At 45.9% G+C, this 24466-nt stretch overlaps 1 protein-coding gene across 1 annotated transcript in view; it reads left to right on the top strand.

Moving 5' to 3' along the window:
- CSMD2 (CUB and Sushi multiple domains 2) overlaps positions 1-24466 on the top strand; it is a 607194-nt gene that overhangs the window by 100463 nt on the left and 482265 nt on the right. Inside the window, exon 3 of the mRNA XM_030326876.2 lies at positions 7476-7588. Coding sequence (XP_030182736.1) covers positions 7476-7588 — 113 coding nt within the window. The remainder of the gene's footprint in view (positions 1-7475; positions 7589-24466) is intronic.

Here is a 24466-nt window from a genome sequence, read left to right as displayed (position 1 = left end):
GGTCCTAATCTTAAGAACCGTGGGAAGCCATTGGTGGATTCTGCACTGGGAGAGTGAAAGAGTGAAAACTGTGGGGTCTTGGACATCAGTTTCTAAGACCTTGGGTCATTCTGGGCGTGGAGGCAGAAGCAAAGAGAAGGCTCTTGAGGAAGTGGGGAAGACAGGGTTGATAAAGTGGAAGGTGAGTGTTAGCTCACATGGGTGGCCACACCACCTATTTGCAAAAGCTGTTCTCTGCACACTTGAGAGTCAGGGGGAGAGAGCCCAAAGCAGCAGGGGCACTTGCAATTTTTGCCTTCATTTTTTTTTACCCCATTTCTCTGATAAGTCTATATTCCACTCTTTTTTTTTTTAAGCTTATTTATTTTAAGAGAGAGAGAGAGAGAGAGAATGAGAGTAGGGAAAGGGCAGAGAAGAGAGAGACCATCCCTAGCAGGTTCCACACCATCAGCACAGAGCCTGATGCGGGGCTCAAACTCACAGACCGTGAGATCATGACCTGAGCCACAATCAAGAGTCAGACACTTCACCAACGGAGCCACCCAGGCGTGCCTGGGTTCCACTCTTGAAGGATGCCTCACACCTTTCATTATGGTCTCTACACTCATCAGATAAAAGATGGGAACGTTTGAAATCTTTATGTGCTTATTCCAGCATACGGCATACAGCGTGGTAACTCTCCGTGACTGTGAGGTCATCAGCTTGTCTCAAATTTATTCAACGATAAAGAGTGGATGAGGGAAGAACGGGCAGTGGGGGAAGGGAGCAATGATTCAACTATCCAGAAGGGAGATTCAGGCTTTTTCACACCCCCTCCCGCATTAGCACTCTTGAGGAATCCTTCATGTTAGAATTTATCTACCAAGGCTGGGAAAGAAATAGCAGAATGGTAAATATCTGATTAGAGAAAATGCCTTGTAAGCCGCAATTCCATATATTGCAAGCAATAAAAGTGTAATTGTTTGTTGACAGTGTATATTAGCTATGCACAGCTTGTGTCAATATAGTACCAAGACACTAGGGTCTAGGAATCTTTACTGGCAGCTCAGAAATATCATGGAACGAACTAGGGGAATAAAATCAACAAGGTCCACCCAGTGGGGTGAGAGATCACTTCACGGGAGAGGCCTTGGAGAGGTGTGAGAGTCCTACATGCAGCTGTCTGTTGTTGAAGGAGGAGTGTCCCTAGACTGTCTGGGAAGGGCACCCAAGGGCATGATTGTGCAGGACATGGGTGACAGGCAGCTGCTGTGAATTGGGCCCATTTGGAGGTGGAGACACCCAGGGCTGGTTGGGATGGGGCTTGGAGATCAGACCCAGATAGAGGTCTGGCCTCACTGGGGGACAGTTTGGTATTTTAATGCCAGGGTCCACTGAAGGCAGCAATCTGTCATCAACAGACATGAATATCTGGGTGTGGAGGAAGGGTATCTGCCACATGGGCATGTTGGAAGGAAGCCAGGAGAGGTGAATGATGGCTTTGGGGCTGTAGTATGGTTCTGGTGGTCAGTCCTTTTCCAGCAATGACCCAGCCAGTGCTGAGTGTGTGTGTGTGTGTGTGTGTGTGTGTGTGTGTGTGTGTAGTGGGGGAAGGGTGGGGTACAATGTAGGAGAAAGAATACACAGGAGGCAGTGGAAGAGAGGGGGTCTGGCAAAGACCAAGCAGGGGCTCAAGGCTCAGTCTAGGGGGACTGAGTTTAGGTCAGAACTCATGGAGGTCTCAGGTGCTGTCCGGTAGAAACGTAGTGTGAGCCATAAATATAATTTTTAAAAGCTTTAAATTTTGAATTCATTATAGATTGACAGGAAGTTGAAAGGATAGTACAGGGGTTCCATGTACCCTTCCCAGTTTCCCCCCATGGGGACATCTAACGTAACTACGGTAAAATATCAAAGCCAGGAGGCTGATGTTACAGTGTCATTTAAGCACCTGTATGCATTCATGTCACCAGCTCTGCAATCAGGGTGTAGACCTGTTCCATCGCTGCAAAGATCTCCCTCGTGCTGCTCCTTTATAGTCACCCCACCTCTCTTCCTCTCCCCATCCCTTACCCTTGGCAGCCACAAATCTGTTTGCCATCTCCTTAATGTCATTCCAAGAACCTGATGCAAATGAAATCATCTGGTATGTCATCTTCTGAGATGCACTCCTTTTTTTTTTTTTCCACTTCTCGTGATGCCCTTGAGATCCATCCAAGTTGTTGCATGTATCAACAGTCCATTCCTTTTTTTTTGCTGAGTAGTATTCCGTGGTGTGGAGGTCCTGCAGTAAAGGGACTGGTGTTGGTCATTCACCTACTGAGGGATATTTTGGTCGTTTCCAGTTTTTGATTATTACAAAAAAAGAAATGCTATGAACAAGTGTGGACGGCTTTTGGTGAGGACACCTGTTTTCACTTCTCTGGGATAAATGCCCAGGCGTGTGATTGCTAAATTGTATGATTAGGGTATGTGTAGACTTTTTTTTTTTTTTAAGAAATGGCTTGTTTCCAGAGTGTCTGCCATTTTACATCCTACCAGTAAAGTCTGAGAGGTCTAGTTGCTCTGCATCATTGTCAGCATTTGGTGTTGTCGCGATGTTTATTTTATCTGTGCTAATGGTATGTGGTCGCATTTCACCATGGTCTCACTTTGCAGTTCCCGAATGGCCAGCGATGTCGAACATTTCTCATATGCTTGTTTGCCATTATTTTTAAAATGTTTGTTTGTTTGTTCATTTATTTATTTATATGAGAGAGAGAGAGAACATGAACGAGGGAAGGGCAGAGATAGAGAGGGAGACAGAGAATCCCAAGCAGGCTCTGCACTGTCAGTGCAGAGCCCCAAGCAAGGCTTGAACATGAGCCTTGGATCGAACATGGATCGATCCTTCGAACAAGGATCGAACGTGATCACAAGATCATGATTTGAACCAAAATTAAGAGTGGGACACTTACCTGACTGAGACACCTACGTGCCCCTTGCTTGTCATTCTTATATCTGCTTTAGTAAGCTGTCTCTTTGTGTCTTTTGCTGCTTTTTCAACTGGCTTGTTAGATCTTTGACTCACTGTCAGTCCTCGGGGAAAAGCATTCAGTCTTTGGCCATTAGGTGTGAGATTAGCTGTAGGATTTTTGTAGATGTTCTTTATCAAGTTCAGGAAATTTCCCTCTATCCTTAGTTTTCTGAAAGTTTGTGTTTTCCATCAGGAATGAGTGTTGAATTTTGTCAAGTGGTTTTTCTACATCAGCTTATATGGTCATGTGATTTTTTTCGATTTTTGGCCTATTAACATGGTGAATTACAATGATTGATTTTCAAATATATTTAAAATTTTTTTAACATTTATTTGTCTTTGAGAGACAGAGGGAAACAGAGCATGAGTGGGGGAGGGGCAGAGAGAAGTGGGGCACAGAATCTGAAGCAGGCTCCAGGCTCTGAGCTGTCAGCACAGAACCCGATGCCGGGCTCAAACTCATGGACTGCAAGATCATGACCTGAGCCAAAGTTGGACACCCAACCAACTGAGCCATCCAGGCACCCACAAATATATTTTTAAATGTTTATTTATTTATTTTGAGAGAGGGAAGAGAGAGAAAGAGGAGAGAGAGCAGGGAAAGGGCAGAGAGAGAGAGAGAGAGAAGAGAGGAGAGAGAGAGAGAGAGAATCCCAAGCAGTTTCCTCTCTGTCTGTGCAGAGCCCTACATGGGGCTCGATCTCATGACCCTGGGATCATGACCTGAGCTGAAATCAAGGTTGGATGCTTAACCTACTAAGCCAGCCAGGTGGCCCTGATTTTCAAATATTAAACTAGCCTTACATCCTTGGAATAAACTCCACTTGGTTATGGTATATAATTATTTTTATATATTGCTGAATTTGTTTGCTAATAATTTTTAAGGATTTTTGTGATTATATTCATGTGGGATATTGGTCTTTAGTTTCTTGATTTGTACTCTCTTGGTTTTGGTATCAGGGTGATACTGATCTTATAAAATGAGTTTGGAAGTGTTCCTTCTTTTCTCTATTTTTTGGAAGAGATTGTGTAGAATTGGTGTTAATTCTTCTTTATATGCTTGGTAGAATTCTCTAGTGAAACCATCTGGGCTGGTGTGTATCTTTTCTGGGGATTTTTTAAATTACTAGTTCAATTTCCTTAATAGTGATAAGGCTTTTCAAATGATCTATTTCATACTGGGAAACTTACAGTCCTTGGCGCTTTTCAAGGAACTGGTCCATTTCATCGAATTTGTCAAATGTGTGTGTATGATTTGCAGTATTTCCTTATCATCCTTTTGATAGCCACAGGATCTGTTTTCTGTAACCTTTGCCAATTCTGGATATTCGTCAATCTGAAAGGTGAAAAATGAGTCTTGTGGATTTAATTTCCATATTGTTTTTCATTTGTTTTGTGTGTGTGTGTGTGTGTGTGTGTGTGTGTGTGTGAGAGAGAGAGAGAGAGAGAGAGAGAGAGAGACTGAGCGGAGGAGGGGCTGAGGGAGAGGGAGAGAGAGAATTTTAAGCAGTCTCCATGCCCAGCACAGAGCCCTATGAGGGGTTCAATCTCAAAATGGCGAGATCATGACCTGAGCTGAAATCAAGAGTCAGAGGTCCAACCAACTGAGCCACCCAGGTGCCCCTGGCTTCCATATTTTTAGTATTAAGTATGTGGATCATTTTTCTGTTTTTGTTTATTTAATCCTTTGTCATTTTCCTTTATACTTGTTCATCTTTTTCAGGTTGATTTGTAAGTGTTGTTTATAGATTATGAATTCTTTCCAGTTTGTATTTTTCTCTTTATTTTTGTATTTTATTTTATTTATTTAGTTTATTTTGCTTTGCTACATGTTTTTAATTTTCACATATTAAATCAACCGTATTTTTCCTTAATGCTTCTGGGGCTTCATGCTGTGTCCGTCAGCAATAGATTGCAAGAGGTAGAACCCAAATCAAACTAGCTTGAGAACAACAACAACAAAAAAGGAAAGATGGATGGATGGATAGAAGGAAGGAAGCGAGCAAATAGAGGATGAATGTTGGCTCGTGTAACCAGGTACTGCAGAGGTAGATGTCTCTGCATGGCGAGATCAAGGATCTCAACAATGTACCATCAGGGTTCTGTCTCTCTTCTTTTACTTTCAGCTTTGTCTGTATCTGTGTGGGATATCATTTTGTAAAGCAGCTAGGCTCTGGGTAATGTTAAAAAGATGGCTGAGAGTCCCAAGCTTACATTCTAATGGTTTACAATCCAAAACTAAAAGACTCGGAATCTGTATATCCTACCCCACAGAAGGACTCAGAATGACCCTGCTTGGGTTTTGTTTCCTCCTTCTTCTCCATGCCTTGAACCAGTCTGTGAAGATGAGGGCTATGCCATGATTGGTCATTTGCCCGGTTCTGTGGCTAGTGAGTGCATAGGGTACCCCATGTAGTGACAACTCCCTAGAAGAATGATGGTAGAAGGTAGGACCCAAATGAATCCTCTAAACATGTCACTCTTAGAAAGACCTTCCCCAGCATAAGATGATAAAAAAAAATAGGTTGTTTTTTTTCTAATATGTACGGTTTCACTATTTTACATATAAATTTCTTTTTTTAATGTTTATTGTTCTGAAAGAGAGAGAGGGAGACAGAGAGTGAGTAGGGGAGGGGCAGAGAGAGAGAGGCAGATACAGAATTCGAAGCAGGCTCCAGGCTCCAAACTGTCAGCACAGAGCCCAATGCAGGGTTTGAATCATGGACCACAAGATCATGACCTGAGCTAAAGTTGGATGCTGGACTGACCTGGACACCTAGGTGCCCCTACATATAAATTTCTGACCCATGTTGGAAAGTCAGGGAAATGGAGACAGAAAGTCAGGGACAGGGAGAGGAGAGAATATGGGGTAATGTAGGCATCTTTTGCTGGGAGCTCTTATACTGGAAGAGAACATGATCTTGAAACTTATTTGGTCATCATAGTTCGATCACTTTCCTTCTCTGTTCCTTGAGTTTATTTTGAATTAATAGGAATCCTATAAGATTAGGAAGGTGGGAAGGGCAAGGGCTTCATCTAGCAAAAGGCTTTTCATGGTGGGCATTAACATATACCTGATTCAACTTGTCTGAACCCAGTGCTCATGATTCTAAGGGACATGTCGGCATCCAGATATTATATGACAATGGGAGGTATAGAGCGGGATCCAGGAGCACCACAGGTATCCCAAACTATTTGAAAACAAGGTAAAGGTAAACCTTGAATTCCTTCCCAGAGCCCTGTCAGGGGTGCAGGAAAGAAGGGTGAGCCTCAGATAGGAGATAAAGGACAGAGGCAGACAGGGGACTGGCCATCTCACTACGTCCTGTGTGTACTCAGGTCACCTGTGGGTTCCCAGCCGTGGACACCTTCTCTCCTAAAATATGTTTCCAAGCGTTCCCTGAAGGCTTCATTATTTTTTTTTTTTTTTAACATTAGAAGAATCTTTTACAAATGATTCTTTGGTGCTGAAAACATATTATCTCAGGTTCAACAATTCCTTCCATTTCACCTCTGTTTCTTTTTCTTCACTGAACTCATGGAAAAAAAATTTTTTTAAGCATTTTAATTTTAAAAGCATGTATAGTACGGTCCCATTTGTATGAAATTATTTCATTGATGATGGTCCCATCTATTGATCCCTCCATCTGTTTGTACATCAACTGTCAGAATGGTTATTTCTAGATTGCGTTGGGTCTTTTACTTTTTGCTTTCATCCTTTAAAAATAATAAGCTCTTATTTCTTTTTTTTTTTTTTTTTAATTTTTTTTTCAACGTTTATTTCTTTTTGGGACAGAGAGAGACAGCATGAACGGGGGGGGGGCAGAGAGAGAGGGAGACACAGAATCGGAAAACAGGCTCCAGGCTCCGAGCCATCAGCCCAGAGCCTGACGCGGGGCTTGAACTCACGGACCGCGAGATCGTGACCTGGCTGAAGTCGGACGCTTAACCGACTGCGCCACCCAGGCGCCCCAATAAGCTCTTATTTCTATAAAAGCGGTAGACTTATTCCTTTTAAAGAATAAAGTCTGTGATGAGAAGTATCCACCTTCTGCTAATTGTAGTTGAGTATATTTTCCTCAGTATGCAATAAATGTTGTCTGTTGACAATTACTAGTTGTAACTTTGTGGTGAAGTCTACCCAGAGCCAGAAGGGGAAGGGACAGGAGAAGACACCCAAAGAGAAGAAAGGAGTAAGAGACCTAACTGAGACAGGTCCTCCAGGTTGCAGGATGGCCCGTGGCTTCCGGAAAGTGGCCTCCCACGTGTCTGTGTCAGGAGACTGCTGGTTGCCGTCACCTCTGCTCCATCACCTCTTTGTCTTTGGACTCCTCGCTTATGCCCAATGTTAGGCTTCTTTCATATCCCTCCCTGTGCCTAAATCAGCATTGTGCATCCAGCAAGCACTCAATAAATGCATAATGGACGCTCACTTCCCAAGGGGGTCATTCTCCCTAAATCGCGCCTCTTTGTCTTCCAGGCTCACAGGCTTTCAGCTGCCAGCCACCATCGTCAGTGTGGCCACCACCCTCTCTCTGCGCCTCATCAGTGACTACGCAGTCAGCGCTCAGGGCTTCCATGCCAGCTACGAAGGTAGGTGCCTCATGGCCCCCACCATGGGGACCTGATGCGTCAGGTCGGAATAGCCGTAGGCGGGGCCAGGCTGCTCTAAGCTGCGGGCAAGGGATGCTTCAGATTCAGAGCTCCCGCCTTCCACAAGGCTGCCTACTATCCAGTAACTCGGTTACCTAAATTGTCTGTGCCATGTTCCCAGGAAACTGAAAATTGAAATCAGAGCTCAGGTGTGGTAATTCATCTTGAGGGCCTGGTAGCATCTATTTCTCTGTCCCCTAAATGCATTTTGTTGTGTTTTTCTTTTTTTAATTCTGTTTTCTATTGGACTTAATTGTCCAAGTTGCCTCTGCTTGGTTTTAGAAGTAAGAGAGAGAGAAAACCTAAGGAAAAGAAATTAAAAAAATAAGTAGCAGGAAAAAAATTCTGCTCCATATAGGGACTGCAAGAGTCAGTTTTATATCATTCAGAAAAGAACAATCAATTTTTCCCTTAATAGCACAGATTAGGGTTTCTTGGTTTGAGTTATGCAAATAATTTCCACTTCTCTCGGCTTGTTTAAATATGGTGTTGGCATTCAAATTAACACTAATATCTTCAGATTATACAGTATTATTATTATTAAGTTTATTATATTAGTTCAGAAGGTGGAACTTCTAGATCTCTGTCATTTCCCTAGGAAATTTACATCTCATTAATAGGTAATTATGCTGCTCTTGGCTAAGACCACACTGCTATTTTGTGTTGAGATCATTAATAGGCATATTTTAAGACTGCTAATGATAATTAATAGCAGTAATGACATAACACCCTAGTAAAGCATGCCAGTTATTCAAAAACTTTCTTTCCCTTACCTCCAAGAACTTAAAGAATAGGTGATGCTTTCTTGAATGAAGCCATAGCAATATGGAAATAGATATCACCTTTGTCCTGGCTAGAAATACACCGTGGAAAAAGGGCAAGTCCTACCTCCTTGGCAAAGCCCACCCCTGGTAGTAGGGGTGTGAGGGACAGAGTCTGATGCTTCAACCTCAGCATTTGAGGACTCCTGAGAAAGGTCTCAATTAGTCTTAACCAAAGGTTCCTGAGAGGCTCTGTAGAAAGTTCTGCATGCCTTTAACTGAGGGCTTCTGACATAATCCCAGATCACTTTAACTGAGGGCTCCTGTCACAACCACAGTCTCCTTTAGCTGAGGGTTCCTGACAAAGACTTAAGTATCTCTAAAGGACTCTTGAGATAATCCAGTTTCTTTAGAAAAACAAAACAAAAAAAAAAAAAAGCAAAAACAAAAAACAACGATCAGTTTCTCCCAATATCAAGCCTGTAATCTTGGTCATTCTAGCTACATCTTCGCCCTGAATCTTTGTCCCTGAACCCAAAGGAATTCTCTCAAAGTCTGAGTTACAGCCTCTTTAGAAAAGGCCTCTTCAGAAACTCCTTACAGTATCTCTGGTCATGAGTTCCTTCTATGACATACTAGCCTTGGGGAGACTGGCTGTGTTTGGGGACGGTGGTGGAATGAGTCCATGACACCAGAGTTGATGCCTGCAGAGATGCTGGGAAGGACTGACCCAGGGGGACCTGGCTGGGCCCTCACGATGTCCTCACTCAGCAGTCATTGTAGATATTTAGCTGAGGCCTGGATTTTTGTAAGGCTTTAGGGAAAAAGTGTCCTATTGATTCCTAACCACATTGTCCCCTCTGCGGAACAATGCCAAGCACTTTTCCACCACATAGAGCAGATCTGAGGTTATATTCGCTGAGGCCTTTTAAATCAGAAGTTGTACGTAGCCTGGACATGGAGGGTCTACCCTTGAAATTAGGGCCAAAATTCTGAATGTAATGGATATGTGTATTTTTTTAAGAAAAGGTCTAGAACAGAGATCAACAAACTATGGTCCCCTGGCTAAATCCAGCCCATGGCTTGTTTTTGTAAATAAAGTTTTATTAGAATGCAGCTAAGCCCATTTGTTGATGTACTATATATGACTCCTGGCAGGTACTACAACTTAAGAGTCAAGCTACTGCTGCAGAGATCATGTGGCCTACAAAATCTAAAATATTTAGTCCCTGGCCCTTTACAGAAAACGTTTGTTGACCCTCGGTCTGGGGCTGTGCTATCCAGCGTAGTAGCCATTTGCCACAGGGGAATATTTACATTTAAATTAGTCAAACTTAAATAAAATTTACAGTTCATTTTCTCACTCACACTAGCTTCATATCAAGTGTTCAATAGCCACACGGTGGCCACCACAGTGGACAACACAGGTAGAGAACATTTCTGTCATTGCCGGAAATTCTACCGGAAGGAGCTGAACTAAAGCTTCCATCACATTCACCAAGAGTCTGTGATTCAAAAGAGGCCATACGATAGTGAAAAAGAGTAGAGGCTGGTGGGTCCCTCCTTCTACCTGCCTGGCACAGAGGAGGCAGTGCAGACATGAGAATGCTGCAGGACCAGTGGGCCAGAGGAAGGGCCTGCCCTAGCTCAGCCACATAACAGTGACATTGGTGGTAAGAAGACAAAACCTTGCAGGCGAGGCCCAGGCAAACCCTGAACCAGTGCAAACAGGTGGCTGTGGCTGAGTGAGCCCCCATGCGGTCACCCATGCAGGGTTTCTGCTGACTCCAGTCTGTGTGGCTGCTGTCTTTGTGCTGCCTGGCAGAGTGGCTCATAGATGCGTGTGCTAACAAGGGAGCCACCCACAGAGAGGCCAAGGCTGGGGCTCTCACCAAACCTCACTGATCTGGCCTAGGGACTGGACCATGGGGGTGCATTTGGAAGAGTGTGAACTGCACCGATTTGTGGAACACCTAAAGTTGGGGTGGGGGGGCAAAAAGTGGAGAGGGGGGTAGGAGCCAGTAGGGGCAGCCTCTGCTGGAATAAACCACGTGCTGCATGCATTCACCACGGTGGCCTGGGCCTGTCTGTCACCGGGTTTATCAACAAGATACCAGATAATCCCACATTTGGGGGTTGACTGATAAACACTAGCTTCTTAGGCCTATAACTGACTCACTGACCTTGGGCAGAATTTTTGGAACTCCCCGGGCCTCACTGGAGGGGGCTGGGGAGATCCAGTAGTCAGAAAGACTGTGAAGATCTGGCTCTCTGGGAGAGAGGTCAGCCCCTCCCTCCATCACGGAGTCTGCCTCAGTCATTTGTGCCAGACAGTCGTAGACAGACAGACAGACAGACAGACAGGCTCCAGCAGAGGAGGCCCCCCTACCAGCCCGGACTGCCCCCAGCCAGGACCGCCCCCTTACATTCTCTAGTCAGGACAGTGCTGCATCCGTTTAAAAGAAAACATCAAACATCGGGGCCCTGCTCTCGGCAGCTCCCTTTGGCTGACGTCCCCGAAAGTCTGCTATCAAAGCGAGTTTGCCTCCTCCACCGCATCGGGAGAGTGAAACATACAGATAAGGAATCGAACCGCTGTGGGGGTCTTTGGAGAAAGGTGAAGTCAGGTGAAGAGTGTCAGCCCACAGCAGCTGCCGCTTCAAGGGAAAGATCAAAAAGGCCAATCGTCTAACCCCTGGGATGACAGGAGATGCTTGATTTGTAATCCCCGGGGACGAGAGTGTGGGCTGTGGCCATGGACCAGAGGGAAGGGGATCAACTTGTATTGAGTGCTGAGTGTATGCCAGGCACTTTACATACATTATCTCACTTAATCCCCACCGTGGCCCTGCGGACCGACATCGCTATCTCTATCTTACAGATGTATGAGCCGCGCGCGACTTGAGAGTTTTGTGTTCAGCTTAAGGCTACCTGATGGCCAGAAGTTTTTACGTGGCTTCTCTGGCACTAAAGACTATACCCTTCTGTGCTGCACTCCCTGCCAAACTCCTGGAGTAGGGCAGAGATTGGTGACTCCATTTCATGGGCAGGTAAACTGGAGCTAAGTCAGAGGCAGGGAAGGACACGGGAAGCCTGCCTCAGCTCCAGTGCGCCTCCAGGCTGGTGTCAGGGTCTTCCCGGGGGAGGCCACAAGAGATATGTCCAGAGCCTCTAAGCTAGGGCTGCCAGATAAACTACAGGATGCCCAGTTAATTTGAATTTTAAATTATTCAGATTTAAAAACTTGAATATTTTAAAGTGTAAGTATATCCCAAATATTCCACGGGATATACTTATACTAAAAACTTACCCATTGTTCATCTGAAAGGCACATTTAACAGAGTGTCCTGTATATTCATTTGCTGGCTCTAGTAACCCTTTCTCGGCACAGAGTCCCCAGGAGTCCTCATCCCATTCACTTCCCCCTCCTCCTGACCTCCAGATCTGCCCCCACCCCATCCTGCTCTGCCCATCCGCTGCAGAGGGTCCAGCCTCACCTCTGCCATTCCAGTGAGTGTACATTTAAACAGCTCTCTGCACATGCACATGGGCACCTGCACATAAAGGCAGATCCATACATATCGGGAATTATGCTATGTGCTCAGTTCTGTAATCTGGTTAACGAGGACAGAGTTTTTCTATGTTAATAAAAGTAGCCCTGCTTTGTTTGTCCTTCTTAATGAGTATCAGCGAGGGAGCCATTGTGGTTTGCATGTATCACAATTATTTAACCAGTAGCCTTCTGTGGACACTTAGGTGAAGAAACATTCTTGTAATACAACTTAAACCCTCATCTAATTATCTTCTTAGAATAAATTCTGGAAGTGCAATTGCTGGGTCAAAGAGTGGGTAGATTTTACAATTTTAATACATAATTTCAGTGTTCTTAGAGAGGTTATACTGATATACACCCTCACAACGCACACGTGGTTCTATCCCTTGCCCCTACGTTGCACATTGGTGAGTTTTAAGTCAGTTTCATTGGTTAAAATGGTGTGAAAATGAAATCTCATTGTGTTATAATTTGCATCTCTTTGATGATAGGGAAGGTTGAGCCATGTCATCACTTACTGGCTTTTGTAGAGCATTTTGTAAATTGCCTGTCCCGCCTCTGCCGATTTTTCTGTTGAGGCACTAGTATTTTTCTTATCTTTTTTGTAAGTGGTTTTTGCATATTAAAGATATTAAAGTTATGCGTTTCCTTTTGATGTGCAGGAGCTTTAGTTTTTATGCCACCAGTTTTAAATTAAAAAATTTTTACTTTTATGATCTACCTTTGGTGTCATGCTTAGAAAGGCCTCTTCTATGCCACAATCAGATAAATATTCATACAAATGTTCATCTTATTCTTTTAGAGTTTTATTTTTACATTGCACTCTCAAATCCCGCTGGAATTCAGTTGTGTTTGTCTTAGTTTCTGCGACGGTTTCCGTCCCTGCCCCACCGGTGCTCTGCCTGTCTGTCCTTCATTCTCCCGCTTCGAGTATGTGGAAGCCGTCACTTCTCAGTTTGCCCCCGGTGATTCTCTCCCTGATATTTCGGCCTTGTCTTCAGGTATTATTTCTCCCAGCCTAGCTGCCAGACTTCTCGCCTTCTCCACACACAACTCTCAAAGACTGTGTGGAGATGTTTCTGTCTATTCCAGACTCCTCAGCAGGTAAACAGGAGTTATTATAAGCCGATCAGAAATGTCAATTAGATGAGTCTCTGCAGGTTTTAAATGCCTGATCTTGGTTGCACCTTTGCATTTTAGGACCATTAATCTCGAGCAGTCCGTCTGACACTTTGGCGAAGGAAAGCCCATCCCTGAGTGCTAAGTCTTAGTCGATCAGATCTATTTAATCATCGAGATCTGAAAACTGGTATTTATTTCTGCTTAGCTAAATCTGTCATCGTGGGATTTCACTATTAAAACATAGGAGGCTTCCTTAAAAATCAGGCCTCTCCACAGATTCTAGAAGGATGAAGGACCCTTATTTTTGCAAATTCCCTGGTAACCATTAAGGGGAAAGGTGGCATAGTACAATGATTGAGACCTCAGATTCTGGATTCACCCATATCTGGAATCAAATCCCATCTCTGCCATTCACTTGCTATGAGACCTTGGCCAAGTAATTTCATTTCTCTGAGCTCTGACCTCCACATCTGTAAAATCAGGATAAGAATATGCTTCACAGAGCTGTGAAGACTAAGGAAGAGAATGCACAAGTCCCACGATGTGTTCAGGACAGGGCCTGGCAAATTATCCCTGCTCGATAAATATCAGTGGATTAACGAAGTCACCCTCATGCTAACCTCACTTGCCTGGGACTATTTCAGGAGATGGAAGAAAAGATAATGTCATCACCAGAGGTCACAGCCCCAGCTCTGCCTCAGTCCCCTGGCTCCTAAGTTTGCCTAAAACCCTCATGCTGTGTCTAGTCTACAAACAGACCGTGGCCTCTCTGGGAAAGGGGTGGAGTTGTCCATCACCGTGAGCACCAGGACTGCCTGTGAGGGCACCCACTGGACAGGGATGAGGCCTCAGGTCCTGCCACCAGGCGGACCAGAACTGTCCAGGTCAAGGCCAGGAGCTTAGCCTTTTCATGACCTCTGCTCTTTCCATCAGAGAGGGTTGGCTCTAGAACTAAATATGCTCATAACACGTCCAGCAGGCTCTATACATTGGGGATTGAGGTCATGAACTTGAAAGCTGTGACTGTCTTTGCAGACACACGTGCACACACACGTGTACACATGCATGCTCACACATGCACATGTGTGCACACACACACGCGCACATACATACACACACACCACTTCCCTGTATTTCCTTTCATCTAATTCACATGCTCTGAAGCCCACCCACGAACCACTAGTCCACCTGAAAGAATGATCCCAGAGGGGCTGACATCACCCATAAAGTTGATGGTAGAGATTCTTTCATTCACTGAGCTAGTATTTACTGAGTGCCTACTGTGTGCAGTTGCTGATTTTTCAACCGAGCCTCACCTTCACAACCACGGTTTCCCCCCTCTGCCCCCATCCACCTGTACTCCCAAAGGGCACCAGAACAGGGGAGGAGGAGGACGCACTCAATACCGTGTCACTTCTGAAAGAACACCTTCGTGTGCTTTTGCTGCCAGTGGAAGATCAGCAGTGTCACCCCTGGGGGTCAGATAGACACGTCTGTAGGGGACAGAAGAACAAAGATGGAGCTCCCTTGGGTGCTAGAAGAGGAGAGGCGGGTTTGCAGTGAACTTCGGGCCAGGGCGTGCTTTCGTGGCTTTTGGAGGTGGAGCAGGGTTGAAGGTGAACATGACACTGTGCACACAGGGAAACTGGGGTCCAGAAATGGGCCCTCCTGATTTTATTCCTTCCTATAATTAGGCCTGCTGATTCCTCATCTCCCAGTCTCTACCTCTCGGACAATTTCCTCATTCTGAAAGGGTTTCCCAATTCTGGGACATTATGCAGACATTTCAAAATTGGGCTAATGGAAGCTATTCAACTATGTGTGTATGTGTGTGTGTGTGTGTGTATGTGTGTGTGTGTGTGTGTGTGTGTGTGTGTGTGTATATATATATATATATATATATATATATATATATATATATATGCAATTTGCACCATTCAGCCTGCTCTGGGCCAGAACAGCAGGCCTGGTGAGGCCTCCTCTAGGGTGGGAGGCAATGAATGTCCATTTCCTCTGCCCAGGAGGGATGGTGCTTCCTGAGTGAACCTGCTCCATTTCTGATGGCTCTGCCTTGGGAGTTGGAGAACATTCCTTTTAATCAGTACTGTGGAGTAGCAAATTAATACATAGAGATGTGACATTTGAGACAAATTGGGCAGCACGTCTCAATAAGTGGGGAATCAGGATGAATTTCATATCACGTCCTCAATAATTCCACAAACAGTTCATCATGCACAGTGATATTTCCCCCCTTTGGGGAAGAGCATTAACATAATTTGACGATGATATCATACCAAACTCTAGTGCCCTGACCCTCCTCACGTCAGTGTGTTAGAAGACACGGTGATGAAGGGGAAGGAGCCTTTTCAGGTAGCCAGACTACCTGCAGGTAAGGCGGACATCCACTTTAGTTCTCTGCCTTCATTCATTCATTCATTCATTCATCATGCATTCAACAAATATTTGCCACAGATGCTCTATGCCAGGTCTCAAGGTAGGCTTCGAGGAATATGCGTGCATAAGGAGCCCCCACCTTTAAAGAGCTCTGGGACCTAAGACTCTTGGAAGGGGGAATGGCAAAGGAACAGGGGTCAGAAAGTGGTGGGTTCAAATGCTGGTTACCTATGAGAACTTAGGCAAGTCTCCCAACCTCCCTGAGCTGATTTTTTGCCAAAGAGAATCCGTAATGCCCCCCTCAAGGGATTGTAATGAGGACTAAAAGAGTTAATGTATATAAAATGCCTGGCACAGAGTCTCTATTCAATAAATACCAACTCCTCTACTGCAGGGAGAAAATTGCTCTCCTGCCTGGTAGGGTCTCTGGAGATCATTGCCTTGTCCCCACTGTGTGACTTCGAGCAAGGCACCGAACCTCTCAGCTCCCTCCTATGGGAAATGGGATAACCCACTCTTCCTTTCTTTTTTTTTTTTTTTTTTAATTTTTTTTTCAACGTTTATTTATTTTTGGGACAGAGAGAGACAGAGCATGAACGGGGGAGGGGCAGAGAGAGAGGGAGACACAGAATCGGAAACAGGCTCCAGGCTCTGAGCCGTCAGCCCAGAGCCCGACGCGGGGCTCGAACTCACGGACCGCGAGATCGTGACCTGGCTGAAGTCGGACGCTTAACCGACTGCGCCACCCAGGCGCCCCGCCCACTCTTCCTTTCAAGAGGAGCGTGAGCATTAGTGAAAAGGTCTGGAAAGCACCTAGCATAACATTTGGCACACAGTTGGCACTCAGTGAAAGGAAGCTCTTATAATAGGGCCTGGTGTGTTTTGTGGGCGTGAAAAAATTATTTCCCAACAAAGCCTTTGGTCAAGCCTTGTGGGTCTTTAAGAGCAAGGAAGGCCGCCTATTTTTTGCTTCTTCTGTCACCATGATACCTGAGTCCCAGGCGTGGCACGCAACAGGGACATTGCCCTGGTAGCTAATGCTTGTCTCTGCTAATCTGGATCCCTGCTAGTCCATATAGGGCTTCTGTGCAAATTAGCACAAGTGTCCACCCTGAGGGCACACCGCCCTGTGAGCATATGGCTTAGTGGATAGAGGAGAGGCTGGATTTTGGTTCTCATCACCCCTCTGTCTGGGCACCCTTTTGCACTCACTGTTTTTGTTTCTTTTTTTAAGAGAGAGAGAGAGCACAAGAGGGGGAGGGGGCAGAAAGAGAGAGGGAGACACAGAATCTGAATAAGTCTCCAGGCTCTGAGCTGTCAGCGCAGAACCTGACGCGGGGCCTGAACCCATGAACTGTGAGATCATGACCTGAGCCGAAGTCGGACGCTTAGCTGACTGAGCCACCCAAGAACCCCTGCACTCACTTTTTGTACTCACCCTGAACGACTGCACAAGGGGCCTTGCCCCAGAGCCTTCCTCTTAAGCATCTGTAGTCACTCTCGTTCCAACAAAAGATTCAGAAAATTGTTAGATGCTGGGGTGCAAGGATCTCAGGGGAGCTCTCACTTAAACCTTCCGATTGCTTCCAGGATGGAGAGCAAACCCCCTCCAATCATGAAAGCCCTGGACATCAAACTAACCTCCATCCCCTTCCTCCTCTGACCCCACTGGACTCTTTCCAGTCTCTGTCTTCCCTACATTCCTCAGACTCCTCCACCCACTTCCCCCCTGCACCACCACTTTGTTCCTTTTTTTGTTCTCCTCCCAGTCTCTGCTTAACCCAAACCCACAGGCTGCCGGTGGTGTAGACATGGCCTCTCAGCCCTGGGCCCATCTCCCCCCATCCCACACATCGCTTGTACCTTTCCTGTTCCTCCTTCACCTTCTCCATGCCCACGTGTGCTTCCGGATGGCTGGGACACGCAGGGGAGTGATGGGGAGCACTGAGGCTGCAGGCTCAGGTCTGAGAGGGAGAATCGGCTCCTAGCCCAGCCGGCTAGTAACCTTTGGGGGGGGGGTGACCGCCCCTGTCATAGGAAGACACTGATAATCCCTCCTCCATGCGATTCTCACTGGGCACACACAACGCCTGTTGGGCATTCCTAATGCACTCAGAAAGCAGACATGGGGACTGTTGTGATCACCGTTGACAGCTGTGTCTAGCCCAGGGTCCGACATGTGGTGGATGCTCAATAAACAATGATTAAATAAGATGGAGTCGACAACAGGTGCTCATCTCGCCCATGTAAAAGACCCCAACAAGGAAAGAGATTCGCTCAAGGTATCTGGGACCGTATTCCGTTGAATCTGAGATACCCTCTGTTAGAAGATATAGCTCGATTTGATGTACCACAGAGAAAGAAAAACATGTTGCCAATTGAAGTATGACATGCTATTGATTACAAAACACATCTCAATTTCAAAGATACTAAAAAATGGAAAAATGCGTGCCCTAGAACCGATGAAATATGGTAATTCCTTAATTGCTTTTGACCACGCCTCAGCCTCCTGTGCAATGGCTCGTCCTTTTGACCTCTTCCCCGACCCAGGGCTCTCTGATGGTCCAAGCTCTTCCTTCTCAACATTCAGGTGGTGGCTCCCTCAGCCATGTGATCACCTCTTAATTTATTCTCTTGGCTCCGAGTCTCATTACTTCTCAATTTTCTGCATTGAACTCTATTTAACACCTATTAACACAGGTCTTCAGTTGATAAACGCCCTTTTCGCGGGAGGCTGCAGGATGCCCCAGCCTTGACCCTTCCTGCCATATCTGTGCCCAAGGCGGGCGAGCCTATTAAACCCAAACATGGCTCACCCGGGGCCATTGCCAGCCCGCTGCCAGCCCCTCCCATAATGGCCCCTGAGGCACTGGTGGGGACCGGAATGTGGTTTCCTCTGTTTGGATGGGAGGTGGGAGGGCCCGCCTTTAACCACTGTTCTGGCAGAGACTGTAGCTGGATATTCACATCTGCCTCCCTCCCATGGGTCTGGGTCAGGTGAGCCCATCAGAACTTCTTCCACTGGCCCCTGCCCTGGCGTTTGAGAGGACACATGCCTTCCTACTTCCTCTTCCTTGGGGGGACCTTCCCCCCCCCCCAACCTCGAGGATAACACCTCCACACAGAAGTATCAGATTGAATAGTCCAATCTCCTCTCTTCCCATTGTTTGATAATTTGGAGGTGAGAAGCTACTGTTCTGGATTATTCTTTCCAGCTCCTCCCTTTAATAGTGTGGATAATTGAGGGTTTGCACCCATTGATATTACATTTTAACAGCAGGAAGGAAAACACCTAGCAGGTTAGGTGGGAGATGCTGATTTGGCCGTTTGGGGGTGGACAGATTGCATCCCTGTCCTTCCGGTCCCATTGCATGAAAGCTGTTTCACAGTCCTCTATCCTCACACGAGCCACAGGATCCACGCACACCCAGGGCCTTTGAGATGAAGAAAACAAAGGAACCAGCATGTGCTGAGCACCTGTGATGGGCCCAGCAATGCAATGGGAGCTTTGCAGACCCCGGACATCACCACCTCAAGAGCAAGGCCTTGCTAAGATCCCCATTTCACGGATAAGGAAGTTCAGGCCCAGAGAGGTTAGTTACCTCGCCTGAGTTTATACAGTACCTAAGGGGCATGCACACCTCTCCACTCGGTGCTGCCTCCCAAAATAACTCCCAGTTGGTCCTCCAAACCCACACATAGGAGGTGCTGTGGAGTCAGGGTGCTGGGGTGTTTCCAAGCCTGCAGTTCCTAGTCTTGACCTTGATGAGGACACTTGCTGCCAGCGACCCTATCTCATAGGTGATGGCTTTGCTTCCCTACTTTTCAACCTGCCCTTTCCAGTTCTTCATTTCCTGCTCTTTCCTTAAGACCTTTATCCAGCCATGTTTTAGGAATAATGCAGATTGGGTTTGGTAATGAATTCCATTACCAGGAGTGGTTTTGTGGAGTGGAAGAGGGCAGAGAAATGGGCAAGCCAAGCATTTCAGGCTCAGGGCCTCCATACACTCTGTTCCTTTTGTCGCTGTGCCCTGGAGGCCCCGTAGCTTTCTGCCTTGTCTTTGCTTCAGGCCTCTGCTCAGATGTCCCCTCAATCAGAGAGGCCTTTCCTGACCATACTATGTAACACAGCACCCCCACCACCCCTTTTCCCTGTCACCCCTTGACACATGATAATGATTATTTGTTTATTGTCTATCTCCCCTATTAGATTACGAGTTTGGGGAGGGGGGAGGGTCTTCCTCTTTGTTTTGCGTGGTTATTGTTCTTCTCTGCAGCGTCCTCAGCTCCCAGAACAGGTCCTGAGGTGTTAGGCACTCAATAAATATTTGGTGAATGAATGAATGAATGAAATCAAAGGTCAGAAGAAAGAAAGTGTAGTGAGCACCTGTAAGAAATCTTGCCTGGCAGAACTGTAGAATATGAGAAGCTGGAGTAGCAGGAACTGAGCTGGACGAAGGTTGGAGGCCAGCTCCAGCAGGGCCTGGGAGGCCACAAGAAGGAGTTTGGGCTTTATTTGCAGAGAGAGGCCATCACCAAGGGGTGCTAGGCAGGGAAGTGACACTGTGAGATTTGTACTTCAGGGATGGTGAGAAGGACAGGGGACAGATTAGAGCCAAGGGAGCCATGGCAGATGGGGACCACTGCCCAGCACAGAATGTGCCTGGACCTTCTTTAGCACTGTAGAGGGTGCCAGGACAAGGGGACACCTAGCCCGGGGCTCATGCCACACTGCCCACGTTCCTTATGGATGGGTATCTGAGCTGCTGAAATAGAAGAAATGCCCTACACGTGGAACAGCTTGTCTTTGCCAATGGCTTAAACAAAATATGTATGGTATTCCTGTCTGTAGACATTCATGATGTGATTGTAACTGATTGAAAAAGCTCACCTCAAGAGTCCTGATGAACACATGATCCAGGGACTGGGATCTCCAGTGTTAAGTGATGGAGATGAAGCCTTAGGGATGACAGCTGGAAATTTTGCAGAGGATTCCGAGCAGGGAGGAAGAGCAAATACATTGGACACTGATGATTGTAACGATGAATAACATTGCTTCATCTCCTGCCAGGTGCTAGGGACTCTTCCAAGTGGCTTATGCGTCAACATTTAAGCCTCACAACAATCCTATGAAGTAAGTGCAACCATTATCCCCATTTTACTGAGGAAGCACAGAGAAGTTAAGTAACTTGCTTGAGGCCACACAGCTAGTAAGAGGTAGAATGTGGGTTTGAGCCCAGGCAGTTTGACGTCAGCTGGCAAAAAAGAATAAAATACTTTCATGCAGCCGGGATTGTTGGATCAAAATAAATATTTCACGATAATGGAGCACAGTGCCAAGCTTTGTACTTTAAGGATCTAGCAAAAGGAAACAATGTGCTGATCTGGCTATATTCAAATGTGAAAGTTCTACATAACAAAACCCACCTACAATGGAGAGTGTTGAATAATATTATGCCAGATAGGGTAGGAAAGGTTGATTCTTTATATTATATAACGAGCCTAGCCAGGGTGGTAAGAAAGATATCGGGAGTTCACACCAGAGGAAATAGAGTCAGCAAGTAAATATTCAGGAGAGCTGTTCAGTCTTGCTGGTAATCAACGGAGTGTCAGTTAAAACAATGAAATGACACTTTATCCCTAGTCAATTAGCTTGAAGACCCTTAGGCGGAAAGATAGTGCTTGAGCAGATACAGAGAAACGGCACACTCACAGTTGCTGGTGGTGATGTAAATGAGTCCTTTGGGAATACAATTTGACAACATGTATCAAGAGTCATAAAATGCTCATGTCGTTTGACCCAGTAACTCCTCTCCTGGGAATATATCCTACGGAAGTAATTCAACAGAAGAAGAAAGTTCTATGTGTGAAAGTGTTGATTTCAGCGTTATTTATAATGATGAAAAATTGGAAACTGTAAAAATGTCCAACAATGGGGGAATGCCTATGAAAATTATGGTCTATCTACCTAATGGATTTATGCAGCCATTTAAAATTATAATAGCATTATTTAGTAATATAGAAAGATGTTTACGATATTATTTTCAGTGGAAAAGCAGAACGCAAAATTGTTTCCCCATATTTATTACAACTGTGTAAAGTAGGTCTTATACGGACAGGGACTGGATGAAAATAAAAAAGGGAAGCACTTCCTGTGGGAGGGCAGTGAGATTGTGGGTGTTTTTGACCTTCCTCTTAATGGCTGCTCTAGTGTTGATTGTGTGATAAAGGGTAAATAGGAGAAAATCCAAAATCCAAAGAGTAAACTAAAATCAACAGCAATGACGTCTGGCTTATGTGAAAACTACACAAAGCTTTCATTTGTCTGTGAATAGAACATGTGCCAAACATCACATGGCTCTATTGACAGAAGTATAGACACCGATCTTAGGAGGTGGACACATTCAGAGGAAGGAAACTCACACGATAAAGCGATGATCAGTAACAAGGTGTTTTTGAGGGTCAGACTGTATCTCCAGTGTTAAGACCCAGCACAGTGTAGGTGTTTGGGAAACATGAATGAGAGAAGTAATGATCTCTAAAGAATAGTTAAAGAGAGGACTTGGAGGTGACTTGAGGATGGGTTACATGCAAGACAAATAAATGTTTATTCTGAATTGTTCCAGAGAGCAGGACAATGTCCATTGCATAGATGTTTGAGAGGTGAATTCCAGCCAAGCCACAAGAAGAAATTCTGCATAGTTTTAATTATTGAGGTAATGAGCTCCCCATCTCTGGAGGTGCTCAAGCAAGGGTTTGACCAATCAAGTTCTATCAGAGATGCCATTAGAATACTTCTCAAATTGGTATGTGTACTGGATTGCATCAATTTAACATTCCATCAATTGTAAGATGCGCCATTATTTTATGCACCACTAAGAAAGAAAAACACTACCAATTAAACTATGACACACTCTTGATTGTAAAACTCCTTTCAATTCCTGAGCTGTTTAAATGTTAAATGTGGGGAAAAAAATCAGTGAAATACTGTATAGTCCCAGGGGCATAAGTGGTGTATTTTGAGTGCCCAAATCTACAGGCTCAACATGCCATATCTTCCAGTTTTATCAGGGGTAGCAGTATTAAAGCTTGTACCTTATATTACTATTTATATCTCTGTATCTCTACATACACGCATATATGAAAGAGAGAGAGAGGGAGAGACAGGCAGGTCCAATACAAGTAGGCATTTTTTAAAAGACAGAGCAGGACACTTCACAGACATGCCCTGCTGGTGGCCAGCCACGCTAGCTTGTTCCCTAGACCCTAGGTGCAGCATTCTTTTCCTGCTGAGGATTTCTTTGGTGTCAGAAGATGGGCTGAACTGGATAGGGACTTTCCCTAGATGCCTTCTATAATGAATGGAAGATCTACGAGTTGCTAATTCAATGACTCTGTGATTCTGGAACTCACTACTTTAATCAGTGATCCCCATCCATTAATTCGATTGACTTTGATCCAAAGCAATTTCTAATCCCTAGTACCGGCCCGGGCCCTGCCAATCAAGCCCCATTAACATTGAGACTGCAGGGATACAGGCACGCAGCCGGCCATCCCCATAAAAACCCTCTACCTGACCCATGTTCCAGCAGCCCCTGGAGCCGCTGCAGCCCTTCGTGACTCAGTAAGCTGTGGAAGGCCAGAGAAGGCATGTCACCTGGGACATTATCCTTCCTCAGGCACAGGTACACCTAGAGCCAGTGCCCACATTGCCCCCTCATGCCTGCCACCTAGCTCGTCTTCCACCCCCTTCTAGAGGTCAGGGTAAAGCAGGAAACAGCCAGGACAGTAGAATGAGCTTGCACTTTGGAACCAAATTGTTCTTGGGTTCATCTGTCATTCACTGCATGTTATCTGGAGAACAGGCCGTGATATCTCCGAGCCTCAGTTTTGTCAGCTGTAAAATGGAGTCGATGCCTGAGCTCACTGGAATAAGACCAGGCTCATCTGTAGCCATGCCCAGTGGGATTGGGTTTGCCTCCTCCCGTAGATCGTTCCTTGCTCTGGGACCATGTGAGAGTCTTGTAAAGCTTCCATGTCCATCTTGAATGGATGCTGAGGTGTGGGAAGATTCCTTCCTTTCCTGGGAAATAATGTCTGGAAGGCTGAACTTTTGGCAGCCCCACCATTCCCAAGGCAGGGAGAATGCTCTCTCACCCGTGCCGCACCCTCAGCTGTGTTGGAGAACAGCATGGGTCCCGCTTAGAGGCAGCACATGGGCTGGCTGGCTGCTGGTGAGGCTTCTGAGGACACAGACAGAGTAGATTCCTTGGTTTCTTGCTGTTCAGTCAAGCACAAAGAGGAGAAAATGTACCCAACAGTGTAAAGGTTATGAAAACCTAGCTTTTTTGTTCATCCATCCGTCAATCCATCTATCTATCCATCCATAAACATGGCTTGAATACGTACTCTGAACAGGGCCTGGGAAAACACAGATGGGTAAGATCCAGTCCTTGATCTTGGACAACCATGAGCTAGTTGGGAGATGGGTAAGAAACCCAATAGCTCTGATGCAAACTGCTTGAGAGATGAGGGTGTGGGCATGGTGGCTGCTTACTCAGGCCCAAGGAGGAGGGCTCCCTGGATGGACATCGGGGTTCCAGACCACCACGTCCTGGAGAATCCTCAGGCTCTGAGTCAGCAACATCCAGGAGCCCCCTGAGGCAAGAGTTTGCCTTGTACATTTGAAGAACAAAGATGAGCCCGTGCGATCAGAGGAGACTGAGCTGGGGTAGAGAGTGGTAAGAGGTGATAAAGTCAGAGAGGGAAGAGGGGACCAGATCAGCACAGTCTTATGTTATGGGAAGGACTTGGCTTTTACTCTGAGTGCGAAGGGACCTGCCAGCAGGTCAGAGGGGAGGGCCTGACCCGACCTACCTTTTAGCAGCTGCTGTGTGTGTGCATATATTTGAGGAGGGCAAGGGTGGGAGCCAGGAGCCTGGGTGCAAGACCAGGGGGCTGTGACAAGGGCAGCAGCAGTGGAGGGGA

The sequence above is a fragment of the Lynx canadensis genome, chromosome C1, assembly GCF_007474595.2.
Source record: "Lynx canadensis isolate LIC74 chromosome C1, mLynCan4.pri.v2, whole genome shotgun sequence".
Lineage (NCBI taxonomy): Eukaryota > Metazoa > Chordata > Mammalia > Carnivora > Felidae > Lynx > Lynx canadensis.
Note: the sequence above shows the minus strand (reverse complement) of the source record. Positions and strands in the feature narration are given on the sequence as shown.